Source organism: Ooceraea biroi, chromosome 2, assembly GCF_003672135.1.
Source record: "Ooceraea biroi isolate clonal line C1 chromosome 2, Obir_v5.4, whole genome shotgun sequence".
In the NCBI taxonomy this organism is placed as follows: Eukaryota; Metazoa; Arthropoda; class Insecta; order Hymenoptera; family Formicidae; genus Ooceraea; species Ooceraea biroi.
The window spans coordinates 218,333-239,650 of NC_039507.1; the positions used below are offsets into that span (position 1 = coordinate 218,333).

The window sequence follows — 21,318 nt, forward strand, 5'->3', positions numbered from 1 at the left end:
TCGTTTGCCCATCGAGCGGGGTCTAAACGCGTCGTCGTTGAAAAGAGAAATCCTAAAACAGCGTCCCCTGTCCGCCCCATAGTTCGCGTCGACGCCACCACTGGCCGGCAGGCAAGCAAGCACAGGCAGGCAGACAGGCCAGGGGTGCAGGAACGAGCGGGGTCGACCCTGCGCGCAGCCTCCCCAGTCCACCCCGAAGATTCAGTCGTCGTGCGGCAGAGGAGGACCGAGGAGCGCCCGGTCGAAGCGCCGAGGTCCTCTCTTCACTCTCTTCGTCTCCTGTCTCTACACGCGCGTCTCTTTTCGTCCGCCTCCGGTTCTTCCTCTTTCTCTCTCTCTTTCCGTCTGAACCAAAGAGCCGAGAGCGACCGGCACTTCCGCCCCCCCCCCCGCCTCCGTTCTCTCTCTCTCTCTCTTTCTCCCTGCACTCTTTTCATCTCCCTCTCGCGAGTCGCGAGTGAAAACGAGCCGGGCAGCGCTGCGCCGACCTTCACCATTTTGGTACACGCAGCACGCGACGCACGGCCGTAAAGCCGTCGGCGTCCTCGTCGATTCTCACCCCGGCGGAGGAAAGCCCGCGATAGGAACTCGCCGAAATTCGCCGGAATGCGCGCGGAGCGGCCGGTCCGCTGCGTGGATTCCGTGACGAAACGACGGCGACGCCGGTCTGGGGGTTGCTAGCCTCCCTCGACTCCGCCTCTCGTTCCCGTCGCTCTATTCGTCTCTCTTGCTCTCAGTCGCCTCTCAATCGCTCTCTACCACGCAGCTGAGGGTGGGTGGTGATACGCCAGTGGCAGTGGCGGCAGTAGTGTGTGAATGCTCGTACCGGTGGGTGCTCCCTAGTGCGGTAGTAGTGGTTGCCGCTGGTGGTGGTGGTGGGGTGCTGGTGGTGGTGGTGGTTTAAATTTCAGCCGCGTGCACGGGTTCACCTACGTGAGCCATTACACGGGTCCTCGGCTTTCTCGCCGACTGGGAGGCTATATGAGCGGTCACGGTCCACGAACGCAAATTCCGGCCACCCTCGCGACTACGTCCACGTCCACTCCTTTTCTCCTTCGTCGCGCGAGTAACGCTCTCATCTCGTAACACCAGCCGGCGTGTGTATGTGTCTGTATCTGCATGTGTGCGTGCATGTGTGTATAATACGAGTGCGTGTGTGTGTGTGTGTGTAGCCGGTGCAACGACGTTCGCGACGCACGACGTCGCACGTCGCTCGCACACCCCGACCGAAATTCGCGTGCGTTCGACGCCGACGTGTCGATCGACGATGCACGGGGCCTACCATTGTACGCGTACGCGCACGCTACGTCCAAGAGGTACACCGCACTACGTTGCTCCCGTCGTCTCGTAGCAATCGCCGAGACAACGTGGCGATCGGAGAGACGAACGCGCGATAAAAACCGCATCCGCGTCGCAGCTGCGGAGGAAACGCATCGGGGACGTATCGCGCCGTTTGCTCGCGGATACGATGGAAATCGCGCCGTTCCCAGAAGGGGGTGACCGCGCGGGGGAGTGAAGACGAGACAGTCGAGGTAAAATGCTATTTTTCACGGTTATTGAAAACCGTCTGAGAAACGCGACGTGACGCGAATTTCAATCAGTTGAGACGTATCGTATCTCTCCGTTTGCAAGCGAGCCGGCAGACTCGTGTCGTTTCTCCGGAGCGATCTCAAAGAATCAATGCACTTTGCCCGTAATTTCCTGCCTCTCGGCTGGCTAACGTGATACCGATCATCGCGAGCAATGCGACGGGATACACCGGAATCGCGGCCGTGCGCACCTCGAGGCCACGTCGATCGGAATTACGCGATGGATGCATCCCCAAACGTTGCTGTCACGAGCGATTGCCGAGCCTGCTGGCGATCGCAAGAGGGATCTACGGACCCGCGGCGCATCCGCGTCTTTAATCGCCAGGCCGCATTATCGGCTCCAATAATCTCTCGTGTCTTTAGAGAGAGAGAGAGAGCGCCTCTCCTATTTCTATTCTATTATATTCCCCTTTTCGCACGTAGGCGGTTAAGGGAACGGCTCGATTTTCTTTCACGAGGCACACTCCGCGTGTGCGAACGCGGCCATGTGTGCGCGGAATGGCCACATATGTGCTCCGAAAACGCGTTAGATATATGTATATGTACTATTTACGCGCGTGTACGTGTGTATGTATGCACATGTGCGCGTTTCTCTATCGGACGGGAGTATCGTATCACTGCGACGGGTCCCCCGACCAGTCGTCGTGACCCTCTTCAACGTCGCGTAAAAACAGGAAGTATGGTAAAAACATTAGCCATTCTGCCGTGATAGCCCGGAGCCTGTTTAATCGGTTGCCGTGGCGGGAGAATGGCGGTAGGAGTACTGAAAATTACCGAGATGTATCTCTCTCTCTCTCTCTCTCTCTCTGACCCGATTATTTCACGTGAATCCGCTGCGAGATTAAGCTGCTTCCTACGAGCCCGATATATGTCCGCGTGTACTACGTGTATTCCGTGTATACGCATCTATGTACGTGTGTCTACAATAAGCTAGAGAGGGAGAGAGAGAGAGAAGAGAACTATAAATTTTATCTAAACGCAATGGTCCTTCTCACGGCAATTAGATCGGTAAAATCGTTACGTCAACGCGATCCTATGCACGGTAGGAATCGCGGGAACGAAAAAAAGAGAAGCGACAGATCGCGCGGAGATACAGGAAGCACTCGATTCGATAAAATGGTGCACGCGGGGGTGTCGCGCGGGGCATCCGTGTATGTACCTTTCGAATAAAGCGCGCGGCTCACTTCCCCGGTTGTGCGTTTCGCAAGAGCGAGTCACAGGATTGCCTTATGGACGGGTTCTCGTTCGAGGTCTCGTTCGGCGTGACGGCTGGGTATGGGGGATGCAACCGGAGGGGTGGTTTGTTTTGCGCTCGACTCGTCCGCTGAATAGGAACAACCGGCTCGCACCGGCGTGCACGTTTTTTCCGCGGTATAGGGGTGTCGTACCGAGACGATCGACGCGCGAGTCGAGACAAGAGAGCGAGAGGGTGCACGAGAAGGAAGAGAACGAAGAGGAGAAAGAGGAGGAAGGAGGAGGCAGCGAGAGGGCGAAAAATATGGCTCGCGTGCATGTCGAGCGTGTCGGCTGCTTTTTGCTCGTCTTCTTGGTGCTTCTGTCTCTCGTTTTTTTTTTCTATTCTTCTATTTCGTCGTCGTCGTTGCCGTCGTCGTCGTCGTCTGCCGCCGTCGCTTGAGAATCGTTGACCGTGTCGAATGTCGGACACTGCAAATGAGATTCGCAGAGGCCGAGAAGTCCTCTTGAGGCCGTCTCTTTCTCTCTTTCCTCTTCTTTATTTTTCGCGAAGAAACTCCTAGAGTAAACTAACGGCAGAGCGGAAGGAGGGAAAGAGTGCCAAGTTGCGGGTTGGCAGGGTCGTTTAAATGTTTAGATTCGCGGTGTGAAAGTCCCTCCTTTACCCTTAAGGCGGAAAACTCCTTATCGCGCGGAAGCTCGCGTTCGCGCATTCGGAATGCGGGTGGGTTTTCGCGTTGCGGAAAAATACCACCTTCCGCTGAGACCGTACGGCGGCGAGAGCCGGGTATTCAAGTGGTTTTAATTTCGAGCATGGTAATTTTCGTGGTTGCGGGAACGAGTGCCGGCGACGACGACGACGACGACAACGATGGCGGTGTCTCTGACCTATGATGAGAAATAATAATTTTAGATGTCAGCCGAGGTGCGCGACACGCGTCAGGTTTGTTCGATGATTCGTCCGCACGCGTCAATTGGCTGAAATTGAGCTTCCCTCGCTACGATTATATCGATCGGATTATCAAGAATGCACTGCTCTGGATTTTGCCCTCGCGAGATGAATTATTCCGCGAACAGCTGCGATATCTGAAATGCATCGCTAGCGAGATTTATTTATCACGCATAGCGTCCGGAATGATTATTAATTATTTGGGATGTTGTGTTACATTTTAATCGCCGAACATCTACCGATATCTTCATGGGTGGTTCCTCGAAGCTGTTTGTTGCGGGTGCATTAAAATACGAACGCTACAACGAGCTTACTCAAATATATTGGATTGCATAATATATATTTGTCATTTTAGTGGTTTTGATAATATGGGTTGTAACATATATTTGTTATTAAAGACACTAAACAAACGGGACGAGTATATGTTACAAACTAATATAATACTAATATAATACTGCGTCACGAAAAATACTAGCTTATTGTTTTTCGCTACGAGCCTTAATGAGATTATGAGATTATAATGCTTTCGAACAATAGCATCACGCGGCACGTGTTGCTGTTTATCCGACCTGAAAATAATTCCTCGCAAAAACTTGCTTGAGAGTTCTCATAACCGTCCACGTATATTTTACATGAAATGGATATAAAGCGATAAAATAATCGCCCGGTACATGCAGCCACGAGAAAATTTCGAGGGAAGCCTCTCATGCGTCCAATTCTTATCATACGAGATCACGCGGTACGGAGAACGCTTCAGAGCAATATGCAGAGAACGAGTTTCCGTGAGTTTCTGAAGCTTACTTGCGTCGATAGCCATCGGCAAAATATCCAGTTGGCGAACATTTTTTTTCAAGAATTTAATGTCTGAAAAGCAGCTTATTAAAATTATTATGCTTGCCGTACGCTAACATTAATGACATACCACTGTCAGTTCAAAGACTCCATTTAACAAAACACGCACATTAATTTGCCCGCAGCAAATTACCCTGCGAAACTTTCACGAATCTGCGATACAATCATGTTCTAATTAAATATTTTTTTCTTTTGCTCGAAAACTCTCTCTCTATCTATGGACGTCGCGTTGCACCTGCTTCGTGGTGTTCGACGCTTCGATCCGAGTTTTCGCGAAAGCGTTCTCTCTGCAACGAGCGCGTACGTGCTGAAAGCTTGGAGAGCGTGGTGCCGGCGTGGTAGCGTTAGGCGAAAAGTCCGCACATTGCGCGTCGTTTTGCAGCTGTGCACCGTTGTTCTTTCAGAATCGACCAGATCGACCGAATCGAGGGTGCGGCGTACGAGTCACCGAGGGGAATACCCGTAACGAGATGCCAGTTTCTGCATCGTTCGCGCCGCATTCTGGGAGGATTCACGTTAGCTCGCGAGGACAACGACCACGTGCGCGGAAGGTGCGCTCGCTGTGTTTTGTACATTTCTACCAAATCGCCCGTTAACATTCCCGTGGATGCGTCCACACGCACTACGATCTACGATCGGCCGACGTATCCGCGGAGGAGTGACTCAATCCGAACGTCGCCAACGTGATTCGTTCGTCGACGTTGAACAGTGGTCCTGTGGAGCAGCAAGCGAGAGGGAAGGAATCCGCGATGTGCGTGACGGGGAAGACATACGAGCAAGAAATGGATGGGAAAAGTACGTTCGAATCTTAGCCCCGTAAATAGCGTTTTGTTACCCCCGTCACGTGAAATCGATATCCCTTAAGAGCCGGTCCGTGAGGTCGTTCGTCAGACCGGTGCCGCCTGTTTCACCCCGCGGAAGTGGAGGACAGAGAGAGAGAGCGCGCGCTACAGTCTGCGGGGAGTCTGCGGGAGGAGGCGGACAGGAACGGGGTTGGCTGAATAAAAGAAGATGCACGGGAACAGGCCGGCGTTCCTCACCGACATGGGACTGCTAATGTTCTTAGCGGTAACTGCCTCTCTGTTGGGTTGCTGCCAAACGGACGAAAAAGGTAAGACACGGCGTCGCGACTCGCGGCCGCCCTTTGCTTATCTCTCGCATCCCACCCGCTCATTCCTCGTTCTCCCTTTCGTTCTCCCTCGCGCGGGGAAACGCGCGGAACGCGCCGAGAGAAATACGGATCTCGCTCTCGGCGCGTCCTCGTCGCTCGGACGGCGATGGCGACGGCGAAGGGACAGGGCGCGAGAACAGCCAAGTTTCCTCCCCCCGCGCCCGAGAAAGAGCGGTGAAGATTAACTTTTATGGCCGCCGGCACGAGTAGTTCTCGCGAATTTACTTATGGCGGGAGCACGATTTAATGGTCGCCGCGCGTACACATCGCCCGGCGCTTTTAATAGTGCGCGAGATCGTGCCGCGCCACGCCGCAGTCGGCGACCTCTCGTAAACACCCCCGCACGAATGATTATATCGGGAGGAACGCGCGCACGCGAAAGTGCATCGGTCTTCTCGGTGCTCCGGTCCGCAAACAGTCGCGTACCGAGTAATCTAGTCATCGAGGAACGATGACTGCAACAAGAGACGCTTGTACAGCGAAAGAGAACTCCTTCTCTTTGATATGAGATCGCGGCGGTAGGCATACAGGCAGCCGGAACGAAAGCGCAATTGCGGATGTGATACTGTAATTATTTACAGTACCCCGAACCGTCCGTGCGAAAGTATAAAAAAATGTATAACAAAAAAAGGGGGAAAAAAGGAGAGATCGATCGTTTCGGTCCACTTCGGACCGATACTTCCAATGGCACGGAACAATTCAATCCATTTTACTCGAATCAAAATTTCAAAATCAAAATTTCAAACATGGAAACTTCATGCTTTTTTCCGGAGCTTTTTTCGCGAGAATACTGTGTTTCGTGGTTTTTGTACTTTTTGGTACCGATATCCCGCTTCCCGTGATTCATTTGGCTGTTACGGATTATATTATACGTCTATGAATGCGCTTTGCCTCTCGTGCTTCCTTTATTATCGACAAAGAAACTTGAGCTGATGTTTTAATATCTTTTTTATGACGGCACATTCCGGTATAATCATCAAATTCAACATCCTTGACACCTCGCAGTTACCTCAAGATTAACTCGAGTGTACTCTGTGCTTTATTACTCCGAAGTTTCGAGCACACTATTAAACATTTGCATTATGTCCCCGGCTGTACAGGGCCGAGATATTTTGCGCGTGAAATGGCAGAGGGCGGCGAGGAGGGGGGAGGGTTATATACGATTATACGCCGGAGACAGGAAAATATTATTCTGCAATTTTGCTAGGAGTAAGTAATTTAAATTCCTTCGACATTATCCACGCGTGACGCAGAAAACTTAATAACGCGAATGAGCCGTGTGATGAACTCGGTAAAAAGATCGTGACGGTATACGGTGCCCGGCATGACAAGTTTTATCGGTTCTGTTAAAGTAATTGGAATGCAATTACATGGCCAGTGTTGGAAAAACCTACACTTGCCGATGTGAATTTTCCCGCGATACGTGGTACACGCGCAGCACAGCGGAAAACTGGATAAGCAGGAAGCACGGACGCGGACGTTTTCAAAGCGGCTAATTACATCTGGCTAATTTGTGAAATAATCGAACGCGGAAATCATGTTAAAGTAATAACTCGCTACTAAATCATACACCGTTGTTGCGCGTATCAGAGTGCACTCATGTACGAATTACCGGTACGTCCGTTATCGTTGAAGCTCGATACGGGCCACAGCTTCGCGTTTTGTCCGAACAAACCGGATAATCGAAACCATGTAATCCGTGCGCGCCGTTAATTTTTACGGAGCCATCTTTTTCCGGCGCCGTACTTTACCCGATCGATCTCGGTTTAACAAGGGCGCCGTATCGGAGCGCACGGGGCGCAGGCAAAGATCAAACAGAAACGTTCGCTTAAACGTTTTGCATCCCCTGCGAGCACCCCCTCCGCTGAAAAAAAGTTTCACGGAAGCGGCTCGTTGGCAATCAATATGCCGCGCGTCGCGTATTTCCGTGCCAATAAAATCGCTCGTACGCTCGGCGTATCCGCGCGTATTGACGCGCATAGACGGATCCTTTCCCGCGATTTTTGTCAGCTGTCGTTGCTCGTACGTGCGCATGGCCCCGATCAAATCCGACGTTTAGTCAACTCACGTAATTAGATGCGAAGTGATCGTCGTGCGAGCCATCTCCAGACAAGCTGCGAGCGAACAAGTGTACGCGTCGTGATAACCAAGAGACACCAACCAAGGGAGGGTTGCATTTTACATTACTCATGGCTGATCCGACGCGAAATTATACTTGCCGCAGAACATACGTCGGAATAAAATGAGCTCGCGATACCTGCCGCTCTAATCAGTTTTCCGTTTTGGGTTAATCTGCGTGGTGCGTATGGTTACGTCGTGTCGCGCGTGGCGTATCGCATATTTGTTTTTGCACGTTCTGGCGGTTCCGACTGGATATATATTTTCGCAAAAAACAAGCGCATCAAGAGCGCAGGGGAGAAAGAGAGAGAAAGACACAGCGAAAAACAGAAAGAGAAAGAGAAAGGAATTCATTGCTGTTCGCGGCTGCACGCATTGGCTGCGTATTTTTTGTATGCCAGCTATGCGGTTTGCATGAAGGCGCAATCGCGGGTAGCATATTATTGCGCGGTATTTTTGCAATAATAAGAGAGGAACCAATGCGAATTTCAGCGCAGCTGTGGATACGTAATTAACTGTATCGTGAAAATGAATGTGCTTTTCGTTAAAAATACGAGAGCTGAACGTTCCGGTTGGAATCTTTCTCTCTAAATTTATCGAAAAACGACACGATTCTTTATTTTTCATTTTGGAAATTTTGGATTTCATTCATTTTGGAATTATTTGAGATTGTTATCATCCGTAATAAAAGTTTTAGAATTAATTTAAAATTAATTCTGTGTATCGTTTAGCGAGTTTCCCCTAATACAGATCATTGAACAACGTGTAAATTCTTAAACGCTTAAAAGCCGTATATACGCAAATTATGTGTATGCATAACATCATTCAAAGTTTTTACGTTACATTGTAGTTCATATTTCATGTCGCATGATTAAACGTGCTTTCGGTGCGAGGTATAAAGGGATACAACGAAACTAATCGCGGTCACAGCTAATAGAGATCGGTTTCGACGATTAACCGCAGAAATCAACTCTCATTTTTAGGTACGATACTCGATATCTCGTACGAGATCGTACGATCGAAAGTATCATCGGGAAAACTCAGGGAAAGCTGATACTCGCAAGGTCTCCCATGAAATCTTACGAGAGATCTCCATTTGCTGGCCACATTAGGCTGCACTGGTCATTACCGCACGTTAATGTACTGTATACTTTTTCTCGAATGCCCCTGGTCAATTACGCTTACGGATGTAACTGCAAGGGAAAGAATCTCTACGGCTCACATAAGAAAAATAGAATTACGAGTGCGCTCAGGAAATGCGCTTATGAAAACACTCGTACTTCATAATGCGCAGCTCACGCGTTTTGTGTCCCGCATTTATTTCGCTTTATAGCGAATGCGGGTCAGCCGGTGTATTTAACGAAATTCGATACGGTCAATGTACACAATCAATGGAGGGAAAAGGTGGAAAATTCGATCCGAAATGTACCTGTGAAGTTACAAAAGCGATATATTTAGCTACTATAAATTAATAGCATGACCGAATGCATAATCTATTGTTACGAATTAATTGTCGATTGCATCGCTTGCGTCACGAGTCGCGAAGATACTGTTTCGTACAAGACTCGTTTCTGTTAAAAAAAAGAAAAAAAGAAAAATACACACAGAAAGCGTAATTTTCCGCTCTGTACACTCGCGCAGAGCGACACTTCGATGTCGCAGCAGAAATAAAATTCGCGAAATAACTGCGTGTAATACGTTTTGCTGGGTACGTTTTGTTGTATACGTATGACAGCAGATTTCAATTTATTGTTTAATTTTTTCCCATAAAGTAAATTTCTCTTTGTGATGACACTAGTGTTACCGAAATCCACGGAGCCCCACTCTGTGCCGGACGTGTGCGCATGATCAACTCGATCTCTTTCACGTAACAATTCCGCTGTTTTACACTGTAAAACTCCATCTGGATTTTTAGAAATGTTATAAAATGAATAACTCGGCGAAAATAACAATCGAATACTCATTTTCGATGCTCGCACAGAGCCGCGCTGGGAATCGTAATTACCGTGGTGAATGTATAGGTCGATATGTACTGGGTGCACGATTGGGATAACGACCTACACATGGAACAGCAGATCCACAGATGTTAATTGCATATCTCAATCGTGTACAACATGAGATTGAGATCAGACATGCGCATGAGATGAGGAAGACGATGATCATAAGGATTACAATTTCCTGCCATTACGTACCATTAGTCTATTCCGAATATTAGGATATATAATATATAAATCCTGTGATCCATCATCTATATTTTATATCGCGTATGTGTTTGAGTTACGATTTTTTCTAGATTTTCTAGATGAACTTTAATTATGCACAGGCTGCAATTCTGACTATTGATGAAATTTAATTCGCGTTCGTTTAAAAAATACCGCGGCATTATTCACGGAGCGGCATTATGCATGGGTTCACCTTCTAAAAGTGATATTAATTTTCCAGCAAAAAAATTGGGTTCCCGGAAATTGCTTATTTATTATTCAACCTGCAGATTAACATTCCCACAAATTAGCTCGCCCATTCGACACCGAGGCGAGAGCCGCTTGAAGCTTTAAATACGCGCTTGGTGGGCTGCGCGAGAGGGTGTCGAGCATCACCGCTTCTGCATCAAGCCGCGCCTTTGTGCGTACGCAAATATTGCGATTCGCGGATAACGCGAATTGAGTAAGCCGCGGTGCAATGAACTGCAAAATACCGAGGGCAATACGATCGATTCGCGGTCGACGTTAATGTTTCTATGCACCGGCTAACCGGGAAGGTGGTGGGTCGGCAGAAAGAAAAAGAGAGAGAGAGGAAGAGAGAGAGGGAGAACGGGAAATTCTTCGTACTTAATGGCCCGTGCGGATATTCCACGTACTTGAACGCGTTCTTAGATCATTTGCGGGGATGGGAAATAAACCTTCAACTTCGTTCATCTCTTTATACGTTTATGTAGACGGTGCGCCGCGAGATACGAGATCTCCTCGTTGCTTGTTCGAGGCCGGTTGAAGCCTGTTATTCATCGACTCAATCGAAGCATCGACGTGCCGCTTTCACGAACCGTTTCAGCAGGAACGCCGTCGCTAATTGAGAATATTTCACGGCCGTAACTGCTCGCAAAGTGCACCCGGCATATCGGTGAGAACTTGGCGAACTCGCGCGACCACGGATTCTCTATTTATCACTTTTTTACTCGCGCTCCCGCAAAAGCGATATTTGTACCGCTGTAAAACGGCGCGCAAGTCCGCAGAAACAGCGCTGGGGGACTGGGAGAACTTTGACGATCCATTCATCAACCTGCCGCCAAGTCCGCCTCTGTCGCTTTTGTTAATGAAGTGGCCCGAGCGAGTGACCCGAGCGAGTGGCTCGCTATAATAGACTTCGAAGAACTTGGAGTCCGCGGATAAATCTCCGGATATCCCGATTAATAATCGCGGTGTGTTCCCATAATCTCTCTCTGCCTCTTTTTCTCTCTTTCTCTCTTGACCCTTTTGGATCGTTGAAGCTATCCATTTTCATCGACTACCTGCTGGATACGTCAATCCGGTGTGACACTTTTCATCTCCGTGGACGGTTCAGACGTATGAAATGAAAAAGCCTTTGAGTATCGAAGAGCGCGTTTATTTGGAAATATCGTTCTTTTATCTAGATATGATGACTGTTTTGACAGACGCGAGCGACGTGAGCGTAGGAAAGCGATTTCACGCGAAAATACAATTCTTATATTATTTTTAATAACGTCACGAGTTTAAAATTTTGTTAATTCTCTCTACGTTGGGTAATGTGATATATTCGTCGCGTAATTGCAATAATTAATTACATGAAAATTACAGCACAAGCCCGGGAAAAATAATGGGTTACATGAAAAGTTTAATATAAAATCGCAATAATTGATATACTACTTAATTGATTGTTACACAGTCTACACAGTCACGTTTCTACATTTCAACTGGATACTTCCAACTGGTTCCGTCTTCGGCTATTACGAGAACCGATATAGTCGCGAAACTAATATTTGCCTCCAGAAATAAATGGAGTTAGAAGACTGTTGAAAGCGCCGTTGAATCTCATAAGATTTGCAAAATCGTGCTGGTTTGTTGTCCATCTCCGTCGCGGCTTATTTACCACTGCTTTACAGACCCGGGTACGATAAATATATCAAATTTCCCGGGAAAAGCCACTTCAGCTCGCAATTCAAAAGTTATCGGAGAAACAGATGAACGAAATAAAACTTCCCGAGTGACACTTAATTTCTCTTCCTCGGCAGCGAGGAAAAATGAGGTCTTGCGCGCCAACTGCAACGTATTCTCTTCTTATTTCACGTAAAAATAGGACGTCCGCGAGCGCGAGCGACGTTCAACCGTCACGTCTTCCTTCTTCCTGTCTTTCTTTTTTTTTCTTCGTAAACTCATATTTTAATTATTAACGCTGTATCAGTCAACGGGAAAGCGGAGCGCGACCGTGATAGCCGCGAACCGCCGTCGTCGACCACGACAAAACTGCGTAATTTTCCGGCAGGGCCCGCGAGACTCCACTGAGCGAGGGCGTTACAACGTTATGTAAATTAAAATGAAGGATTGCAGCGTTAATATCACATTTTTCCTCCTCCCTCTCGTGGCCCCTTGTCCCTTTCCCGTCGCTCTTCCCCTCTCTCTTTCTCTCTGGCAAATTGTCCGGCATATAATAACCCGCGTCATCGGTCTTCCACGTTGTACCAGCTAAACGCATTAAATTTGTTAAACTTGCAGTGTCGTTTTACGGAGCGAGCTACATCCATCTCCCGGTTCAAGAGGCCAAGGGTGCTACTGACATCAGTTTCCGGTTCCGAACTCATCTCGCCGACGCTATGCTGCTATTGGCTGCTGGCAAGACGGATTACTGCCTGATCAAACTCGAGGCCGGCAGATTGAAGGTTCGTTTGCCCCCGGCGCTTACTTCTATTAATAGGCTTTCTGTTTGGTGCCCCGTCGTGGCCCGTCGTCGTCGTTAACGGGCCGCACGTGCTGCGATACCGCCACCCTCCAGGCTCCTCTCTTTCTTCCTCTCTCGACTCCCCGTGTCCTTGCGGAGAGAAATTAGACACTGCGTGACACACCGAAAAAAAGGTAAAAGGAGAAAAAAAGGAAAAACGGCGGCGGAGTCTCGCGTGCGCTAAAATATTCCCGTTGCGAGACGCCGAGGAAAAAGGGGATTCCCACCGCGCGCAGATGTAACACTCGCGCGCGTGTCCGCGGTTCTTATTACTCCGAAATCCCTATTCCTCTCGGAGAGAGCACGGTGGCACGGGTCCAACAGCGGGGTGATGGTTATTGCATCCAGGAAAAGATCCTAATCACTACGACGTGGCGAATTTTTGCGGTGGTGGGTTCGACGTGCGTGGTCTCGCGCCCTTATGAACAAGGGATGCTAATTCTCTTCGTCTGCAATGTCGCACGTAAACTTATTACCTGCGCTGTTATCGTGATTGAATATTATTTACAAGCACGTTCGTCTATATTTAACGTGCTTTAAAATATCGTCTCTCGATTCGCGCCGTTACGGGTGTGTACATATCGCGCGAAGGACATGTGTCAATATTTAGCTAACGTGTTTTTTTTGACCTTTGACCTGATGACGCGGTCTGCCAGACCGTCTGCCATGCCTGTGCGGAATTTATTTGCGGAAAAGAGATATTTCGAGATCGAACACTTGTTAAAGCGGAGGTAAGGCAGAAAGTGCGAGCTGAAGAATAAGAAATACGGAGGGGACGAAGGCGGTGATCTGTGAAAACGCCGCGTGTCAGTTAAGGGTTAATAAAGAAGGCGGCAACGGCGTTAAGGGTGAGTTAAGAGTTAAGAATAGTCTAATATAGGTACACTTTTATGCCGCGCCGTCGAAAGTGATAATGCTTAAAAATAGCACACTTTTTCATCCGAAAGTTTCGTCCATTTTATAGAAAAGTTAACGTTTCTCTTACAGAAAAACACTGAAAATGTTCGTGAAAAATCCAAATTCTGAAACCGATAGCGATACCAATGTACGTGGCAGAACGTAACGACAACGCTACCTATTTTCCACTCCCGGTATCGACCCCCAAGTGTCACGATACTCCGATCGCTCTGACATAAAAGCCTTATGCGCCCGTACAGATAGGAACCTTACGTGCAGCAGGCCGGACATGACCACGGGGGAAGAAACCAATAAATTGATTCGCCACGGGCGGGGAGGTACAAGCAAACCAGCCGCCAAATTCAATCGCGGTGGTGGATTTCGATATCGCGTGGTATCGCATTTCGGCCCGGTGGCTCGTAGCAATCGTGCCTCGCGATTGTGGAAAGTTAACCCGTCGCCGAGCGACGAGCAGAGGATTGCGGTGGGCGCGGTAAATTCGTATGCACTGTGTTGTCCTCGTCATCGTAAAAGAGGATTTTCCTGGATTTTACGGAACGTTGCTCCGTTAAAAAAAGATCGACTACGCTTAATGACTTGACGACATCGCCGCGCCGTCGACGCGATTGTCGATGGCGATCGCTTTACAGCGCGTCGGACAACGACGAGACAACAAAACCGCGCGTAATGCCTTTTCCATCGATGTTTCGCGAAATGAAATTGCGACTGTATGGCCGCACGATCGATTCCTTTTTGCTTTTTTTCCTTCGCACAGGCTTTATTGCACGGCCATGTTTCAGCTGGAGACTGGAATTCAGTTCGGCACGGCGCAGTGCGCCGCGAGTTCGTTTTTCCGCATCGGCCAAAATTTTGCGCGACCGATCGAAATCGTCCAAACGCGAGGGACGAAAGTCAGTCAGGCGGATTTCACACAATAATGAACGTTACGGCCCAGAAATGACGACGAGGCTTTTCCAGCAGAAAAATCGCGGAAAAGTTACGCACGAGTGGAGCGACCGTACGTGCTCTTGTACGTCTCCAAATGGTTCCCATTAAAAATTACTTATTAAACAGATAACTCCGATGAAAACGAATCTAGCTGATTCGCGCGCGGTAATTAAGCGGATGTACGTGAAATGTATGCTAAATAAGGTGAAAAAATTTTCCCTCGTGTGCGATAGCCGCGAGCTCGCGAAGCAAAACACGAGGGAATTTATTATTCCCCATATACATTATCCTTCGAGGATGGCTTTGCATTTTTACTGGCATTGTTGGATTGTAAATTGCAGAGATACATCAGACACGTATTACGTTCTAACAAAACTCCATTCCGCACTTGTTCGCTTTGGCGAATCAGAGATTGAAATTCAGATTGAATACACGTGCAATACGAACTCGTCTGATCGATATCCGCGCTATTATGACGAACATCTAGACCGCTGGCGGTGAAGATGAGCAAGCACAGCTTGCACGGTAAGCGCATGAAACACATAGGCAACAGAATGACACAGGCATGCCGATAAACATATTTTATGACCGATAATGAGAAAAAAGAAGAGACAGAGAGACGGAGAGAAGTACGCAGATGACGATGGTGCTCGTACAGAACAGTAGCCGTACCGCCTCTTGTTAATAACCGCTGATGAGAGCCGCGCTGTTTCCAATTACGTACAAAGAAACGTTGCGCGGCAACGAAGTTACAACTTTACCGGAGATTATTAATTTCCCAGCGATTAATATTCTCACGCATACTCTCATATTCCACACGACTCATTATCAACTTCCCCTTCGGTACGGAACGTGCTTAGCGTCTTAACTCTCGCGAGTTGCGACTCGTAATTGCGAGAGACACGAGGCGCGGATACGCGACCGAAAATTACCTTCCCGATGGGCGCAATTAGAATAATCGGTTTTTGGTCGTCGTTACCGTAACAATAAAATCCCGGGACCGTTCGCTCGCTCCAATCGCGGAAAATTTCATCAATCTCAAGCCGCGCGCGCTTCTTCTCCTTTTACAACTCTCATTTCCTTCCGAACCGTATTAACCTTGAGGTGAAATCGGGTGCGCGATACGTATCCGAATGCGGTATTAAAATACCCTCTCCTCTCTCTGAGTGCATTAGCCGCGGAGTGCAAGCGCGGTACTAGGGTTACTCGCATGAATCCCGGCGTGAAAACCGCGCGAATCTAATTTTGCGAAGGGTTGAGTCCGTGCAGCGAACGAAGAAGATGCCCGACGTGGGCTTAATTAAATTTGTTAAGAAGATCGTTAAGAAGGATGAAGGTAGGATAAACGGCCATGGCAAAAAGTGCAACGGCAGTTCCGGAGGTCTCGTGTGCCTCCTCGACGCCTCCGGAGGCTTAAAAGCCCTTCTATCCGGCGATAATCCGGCGATTCAGAGCTTAATTGCGGTGATATATCGCGGTATCGCTCGCTTACTAACCGGCGGTGTAATAGAGCCCTCCGTCCTCGTCGTATAGTATTCGGGATTTAAAAAGCTTCTCCCTTGCCTAGTTTCGAGTTTTTAATTAAATTTGTTTCGTATACTTAATTATCCACTTAGTTTTTGTTATAGCCATCTTTGATTTTTTCTCATCTGTTCCTTTCTCTTTCCTTTTTGTCGGACATGGCGCGTAAAACGTAATGAAGACGGAAATTCCGAAATTTGAATGCAGAGTTACACGAATCCTTGTTAGAGTGAAATGCATTTAATAAGCCGAGAGGATCGCAAGCGTAATGAGACCGAGACATTAAGAATTTGATAGTGGCAGATTAATATAATGGACTATAATGCCTTGTAATTAGAGTGAAAGTCCTATTGTACTTTTCCTCTTCGTTAAGAGGACCGTAATCCTAGTAATTATGAAACATCGTTACTAGCAGAGCGCGGCATTTTTCCTGACCTAAATAGATATTTCCTCGGCGTAACCGGTATTTAAACAGCAACGGGTAAACACACCTCTATTCTAACTGACTAGAGAACGGGACGGGGAACGGAAAGCGAGCGTTTTCGTTTTAACGACAATTGCATCTCGAGCGCGAAACGCTCGTTAATCTTGAGCCTCGGGTAATCCGATGAATCGAATCTTAATTACCGCAGCGGTATCGCGATATTGCTCACTTTTCAGCGCGCCGATTCATCGTCGCCGGGTGCGACATGAAAAGGAAATTCGCTCCGTGACACCCCTGCCGACGATGCGGTACAGGTCTACGGACCATAGCGCTCTTCCGCGTAATAGCGTGCACGTTTCTTCCGCTATTACCTCGCGCCCGCCGCAATTCGTATTCGCGGTGAACTCGAATATCGGTATATCACGGAGGGGATGGTTCGGCCGCAGCCTGCCTCTGCAACGTGCTGTGGATAATCCGACGATTCGGCTGCGCACCCGGATGCATCGGCGGCTTCCAATATTATTCACTTTCCAATCGTCGATGCATTCATAATGCAGCCGCCGCGGGTGCTCGAGCGACCGTGTGTATGCAGAGGCGCGTTTACATTCTGCAAAGTGTCGCGTCTCGCGCTCTTATACATATTAATGGCTCCTGCATAGTGATCCCGGCATCGCTGCATCCGAGCATTCCCTCCGCCGTCGGCCGTGCTCGCGAAAAGCTCGCGCCTTTATTACCAGGTCGATCGTAAAACGGCTAGACGCGCCGTTACATCAAGGCCGGAAACGTCGACAGTCTCGGACCGGTAAGTGATGCTGCGCCGCCGCGACTTTAGTCTTGGACGATCGACTTTTCATTAAGTCGAGGAGAAACCCACCACGGACGATCCGCTCTGTGCTGCGATCTCTTACGTAGGATCAACGAAGACCACTCGGGGAACATCGTGGCCGTATCGGAACGCTATAAGTCTCCAAGCGCTCGATTCGGGTCGCGATTAAAGCCTCTTTATCAGGCTACTTCAACCTTGGCTAAAGCGCACCGTGTACTATCTGGTAACTCGATAATGCATTGCACCGCGTTGAGACATAGGGCGCGTTTAAACGACGACGCTATAGAGAGTCCCTTCCTATGGAAAATACTTTCTATGGCATGTCGCCTGTCCTACATTTCTGAAAAAAGTTGTTTCCCACGGTCCTTTCAGTTCGCATTTCTCTCGTGAATTAAAATTATTTGATATTTAGGTTTCCAATGAAACGTTTGACATAATCAGTAGAAGCTAAAAAAACCAAGTGTTTCATAAGCTTCAGTACGTAGAGCTGTAGTTTTCATTGAACAAGTGACATGTATGTGCAAGTTGCATTTTTGCATCTTTTTGGGATTTTGTCTTCTCATATGTATCTCTCGTTCTCTTCCATCTCTTCTGATGTCTCAAACGATATCCGTCTGACATTAAGAATTCACTGTCAAACGATCGAAAACATGCCAGCTATTCCCATAGCAGCTACCTGAAAGTCTGAAATGTCGAGCGACAGCGTGGCGGCGGAGCAATCGCGCTTGATTTAGGTGTCTTTCGCGAATCTAAATATGCGCGGAGAGTTTGGAATTCATCCCCCGGCGGATGTATCGTAAATCCACTGCGCGTAACTAGGAATCCCCAACGGCGCGATTACAAAGTAGCTGCAGCAACCGTTTGCCGGGCGCCGATGCGTTTTGTAGGAGCAATGACACGTGTATGTGCGCGACTCTTACGCGCAGCATGCGGAACTAGCTTTCGGAATAGCTGCGGAAGATCGGACTGATCCTTCCAGCGACGTCGCTAAACTCTGACCGTCATGGAAGACATCACGACCAAATACGGGGGACGCCATCGGAGCGTCGATGTGTTCGACGTTTATTTTCCGCGCTGCGCGGGACCGAAAGCCGTTTTCACTGTCTGTCTAGCTGTCCGCCTTCTTCATTCTCGCGGCGTGCAAACTCATTGTGCGAGTGCTTCAAGTGCAGACGGAATACACGAAACCTCGAGCTGTCGGATTCCTGTCAGCTCAACGCTGTCGGGGAATTTGTTGGGCATGACTGGCGCCAGGCAACCTCGTACGCCGACGTCGGTACCTACTTCGGCAAGCCAGCCTTTTTCGCGGATGCAGATCTGTTTCTCCACGTGCGGGAAAACGAGAGAGCTCCTCGAAGGAGGACGTAAACGTGAATACCTTCGGCGAAATCTCAAACCCCCGGCGACTCGACTTCCAATCCGGACTGAAATTAAATTTTCGCGTCGAGCTGCTTGCCCGCGGCGCTGCTAATCGCACTCTTATGTGAGAATCGATCATCCTGCTTCCAACAATGTTTCTGCCACTTGCAGACTTTCGTATAATTGCGACCTGTATTTCTTCTCTCTTCTCTTGCAATCGCAAGTACGGCTGTATCGCAGCGAGTGCGAAATTTCCAGATTACTCAGTCAACACCGCAAAGCACCACTGAACCTTACGACGTCGCGATGAGATGCTTTCTGTGGTTTTCCGCGAGCACGTCGAGTCGACTTACTCCGTTCATCAAATCCTACGAGAGTGTGCATGCGTCTTTACGCTTCTGTTCACCAATAAAAACTCTCTTTATGCGTTTGCATAGCGCTCTTTTTACGGGCGCTGAGCCGCGGCCGCGCTGGCTGACTGGTCGGTTGGTTAGTTTGTTCGCACGGAAGAGCATAAAGTAGACCCCGGGTCTACGGCCGGAAACCGAAGCTCGAGGAAGGACGACCGGTCTCCGTCTCTCTCTCTCTCTATATATATATATCTATATATATATTGAAAAAAAAATCGAGAGAGAAAAACGAAACAAGAATACATTTGTACCGCGCGTACGTACGAAATCCATTTGCGGTAGCAACGTGTACACAATAACCCCTTTCCGCCTTTCCCTCTCCTCCCCTTGCCCCTACCGGGCTAGAAATGAGAGCGACTTTTACGAGCGGGGCCTCCCGCCGCTTTTCTGCCGCAGGTTCACATTAATCTGGGTGCGGGCGAGAACGAGATGGCGAGCGCCCGCGGATTGACACTGAACGACCTCAGTTGGCACGAGGTCAATTTGACGAGACGCGAGGCCAACATCAGCCTGCAGATCGACGTGATACACACGACGAGGTCCCAACTACCGGGTCGCTTCTTCGAACTGAACATACACTACGGCGTCTTCATCGGCGGACGGGGCGACTTCAACGAACTATTTCTAGGTAAGATGACAACGATGACGACGACGAGCAACGGAAAAGAGACAAGGTAGGGAAAAGGCAGGCCCAAGCCTCGTCTTATCTGGATAAATTGTCTCGCCACGTGACTGAACTAGATTCGATAGAGCGGGGACAACACCGGCAAAAAGCACGTTTCATCGCGCCGCGGTCACGATCAGCCGTCTTTTATTTCGCCTGATTTCGTTAAACCAGCAATCCGATCAACTACAACACAGACGACGGAAAGATTAGATAATCGGGGCTGAAGGAGAACCGCGCTTGATAAATAATTAACGCGTTCGCGTTCACTCGAACATACCAGTCAAAAAACGTCGGTTAAAGTCGATTGTATCACATTTTCCGATACAAGCGAGCATTGCAGCGAGAGAGAGAGAGAGAGAGAGAGAGCAGATAGTATCAGCAAATTGTTTTATAAAAGCGTAAGAAATATTGATAAAAAATATGGCAATGTATAAAAAATTTCTAAAGCCAGCACGACAAAAATATTGGTACGACAAAATGTTTTTGTTATGTATATAAATGGAAATAATTCAGGAGGAAAGACAGAAATAGCGTGATCACTCTATATGATTTTTCAGTTTTATCTCTCTTTTAATTGAATTTTTTCTAATTGAATTTTTCGGATAGGAATGAAACGCTGTGTAGTGTATGTAATATTTGTCTTTCTCTTTCGTTACAGTACATACAGAAATAAACCAGATAAAGTCATTACAGTGTCCCAATGATACCGTAAAAATTCAGTTATGTGGACAGTATACGAGATATAATTATTATTAATAAATTAATAATTGTTTATTCGGTAAAATGATATCCACCGCGTGAGGTGAATTAATTTAATGCACTGCAATGAGAGGTCGTGATAAGATAAAGGTATCATATTTATACTAAACTAAAATTTACAATTACCCTTTGTTTACCTTTTCTTTTTGAAATAGTTGTTCTCAACAAGTTCAAAATCAACATACAAGAAACCAAGAAATTTAATATGTTTTTAAAGAATGATAATGGCAAGTGAAGACAAAACAAATTTCCAGTTTCGCGAATCTACATTTTTACTCCGATGATTTATAATAAAATACGCTTGAAATACGATTGATTGAAATACGAATGTATAATGTTATAACGGATGGTCATAAAATATCTCTTCTTCCTTTTTATAAGGTTAATTTAATAAGCGCTGACAGAAATAAAGGGCTATAGTCGGCAGTATATACTCACTGTAGTATAAAATAAATAACAATTGCGAGATTTAATAATTTAAAGTGCCGCGAATTCCGGGTACATTATTCATGTAATATTATTAATTTCCGTTTCATGATTAATTTATTAAATTAACAGAAACGATACGTAATTATTAAAACTTGGAACGAGTACGGTATCGTATGTTACATATTATATGTATCAGAATACCTGAGCGTTTAAAACACAGATGAAAATAACATGATCATGAAATCTTGATAAATT

General features: G+C 47.8%; 1 protein-coding gene across 2 annotated transcripts in view; it reads left to right on the forward strand.

The window, feature by feature from the left end:
- The first annotated feature begins 209 nt into the window (after window positions 1-209).
- Window positions 210-21,318, forward strand: part of LOC105279091 (chondroitin sulfate proteoglycan 4) — a 44,890-nt gene continuing 23,781 nt past the window's right edge. Inside the window, exons 1-4 of one of the 2 annotated variants that reach the window (XM_011338640.2) lie at window positions 210-501; window positions 4,989-5,695; window positions 12,601-12,764; window positions 19,605-19,836. In XM_011338640.2, the coding sequence (XP_011336942.2) occupies window positions 5,596-5,695; window positions 12,601-12,764; window positions 19,605-19,836 (496 nt within the window). In that variant the 5' untranslated portion in view covers window positions 210-501; window positions 4,989-5,595. The other variant, XM_011338638.3, reaches the window with a different exon arrangement.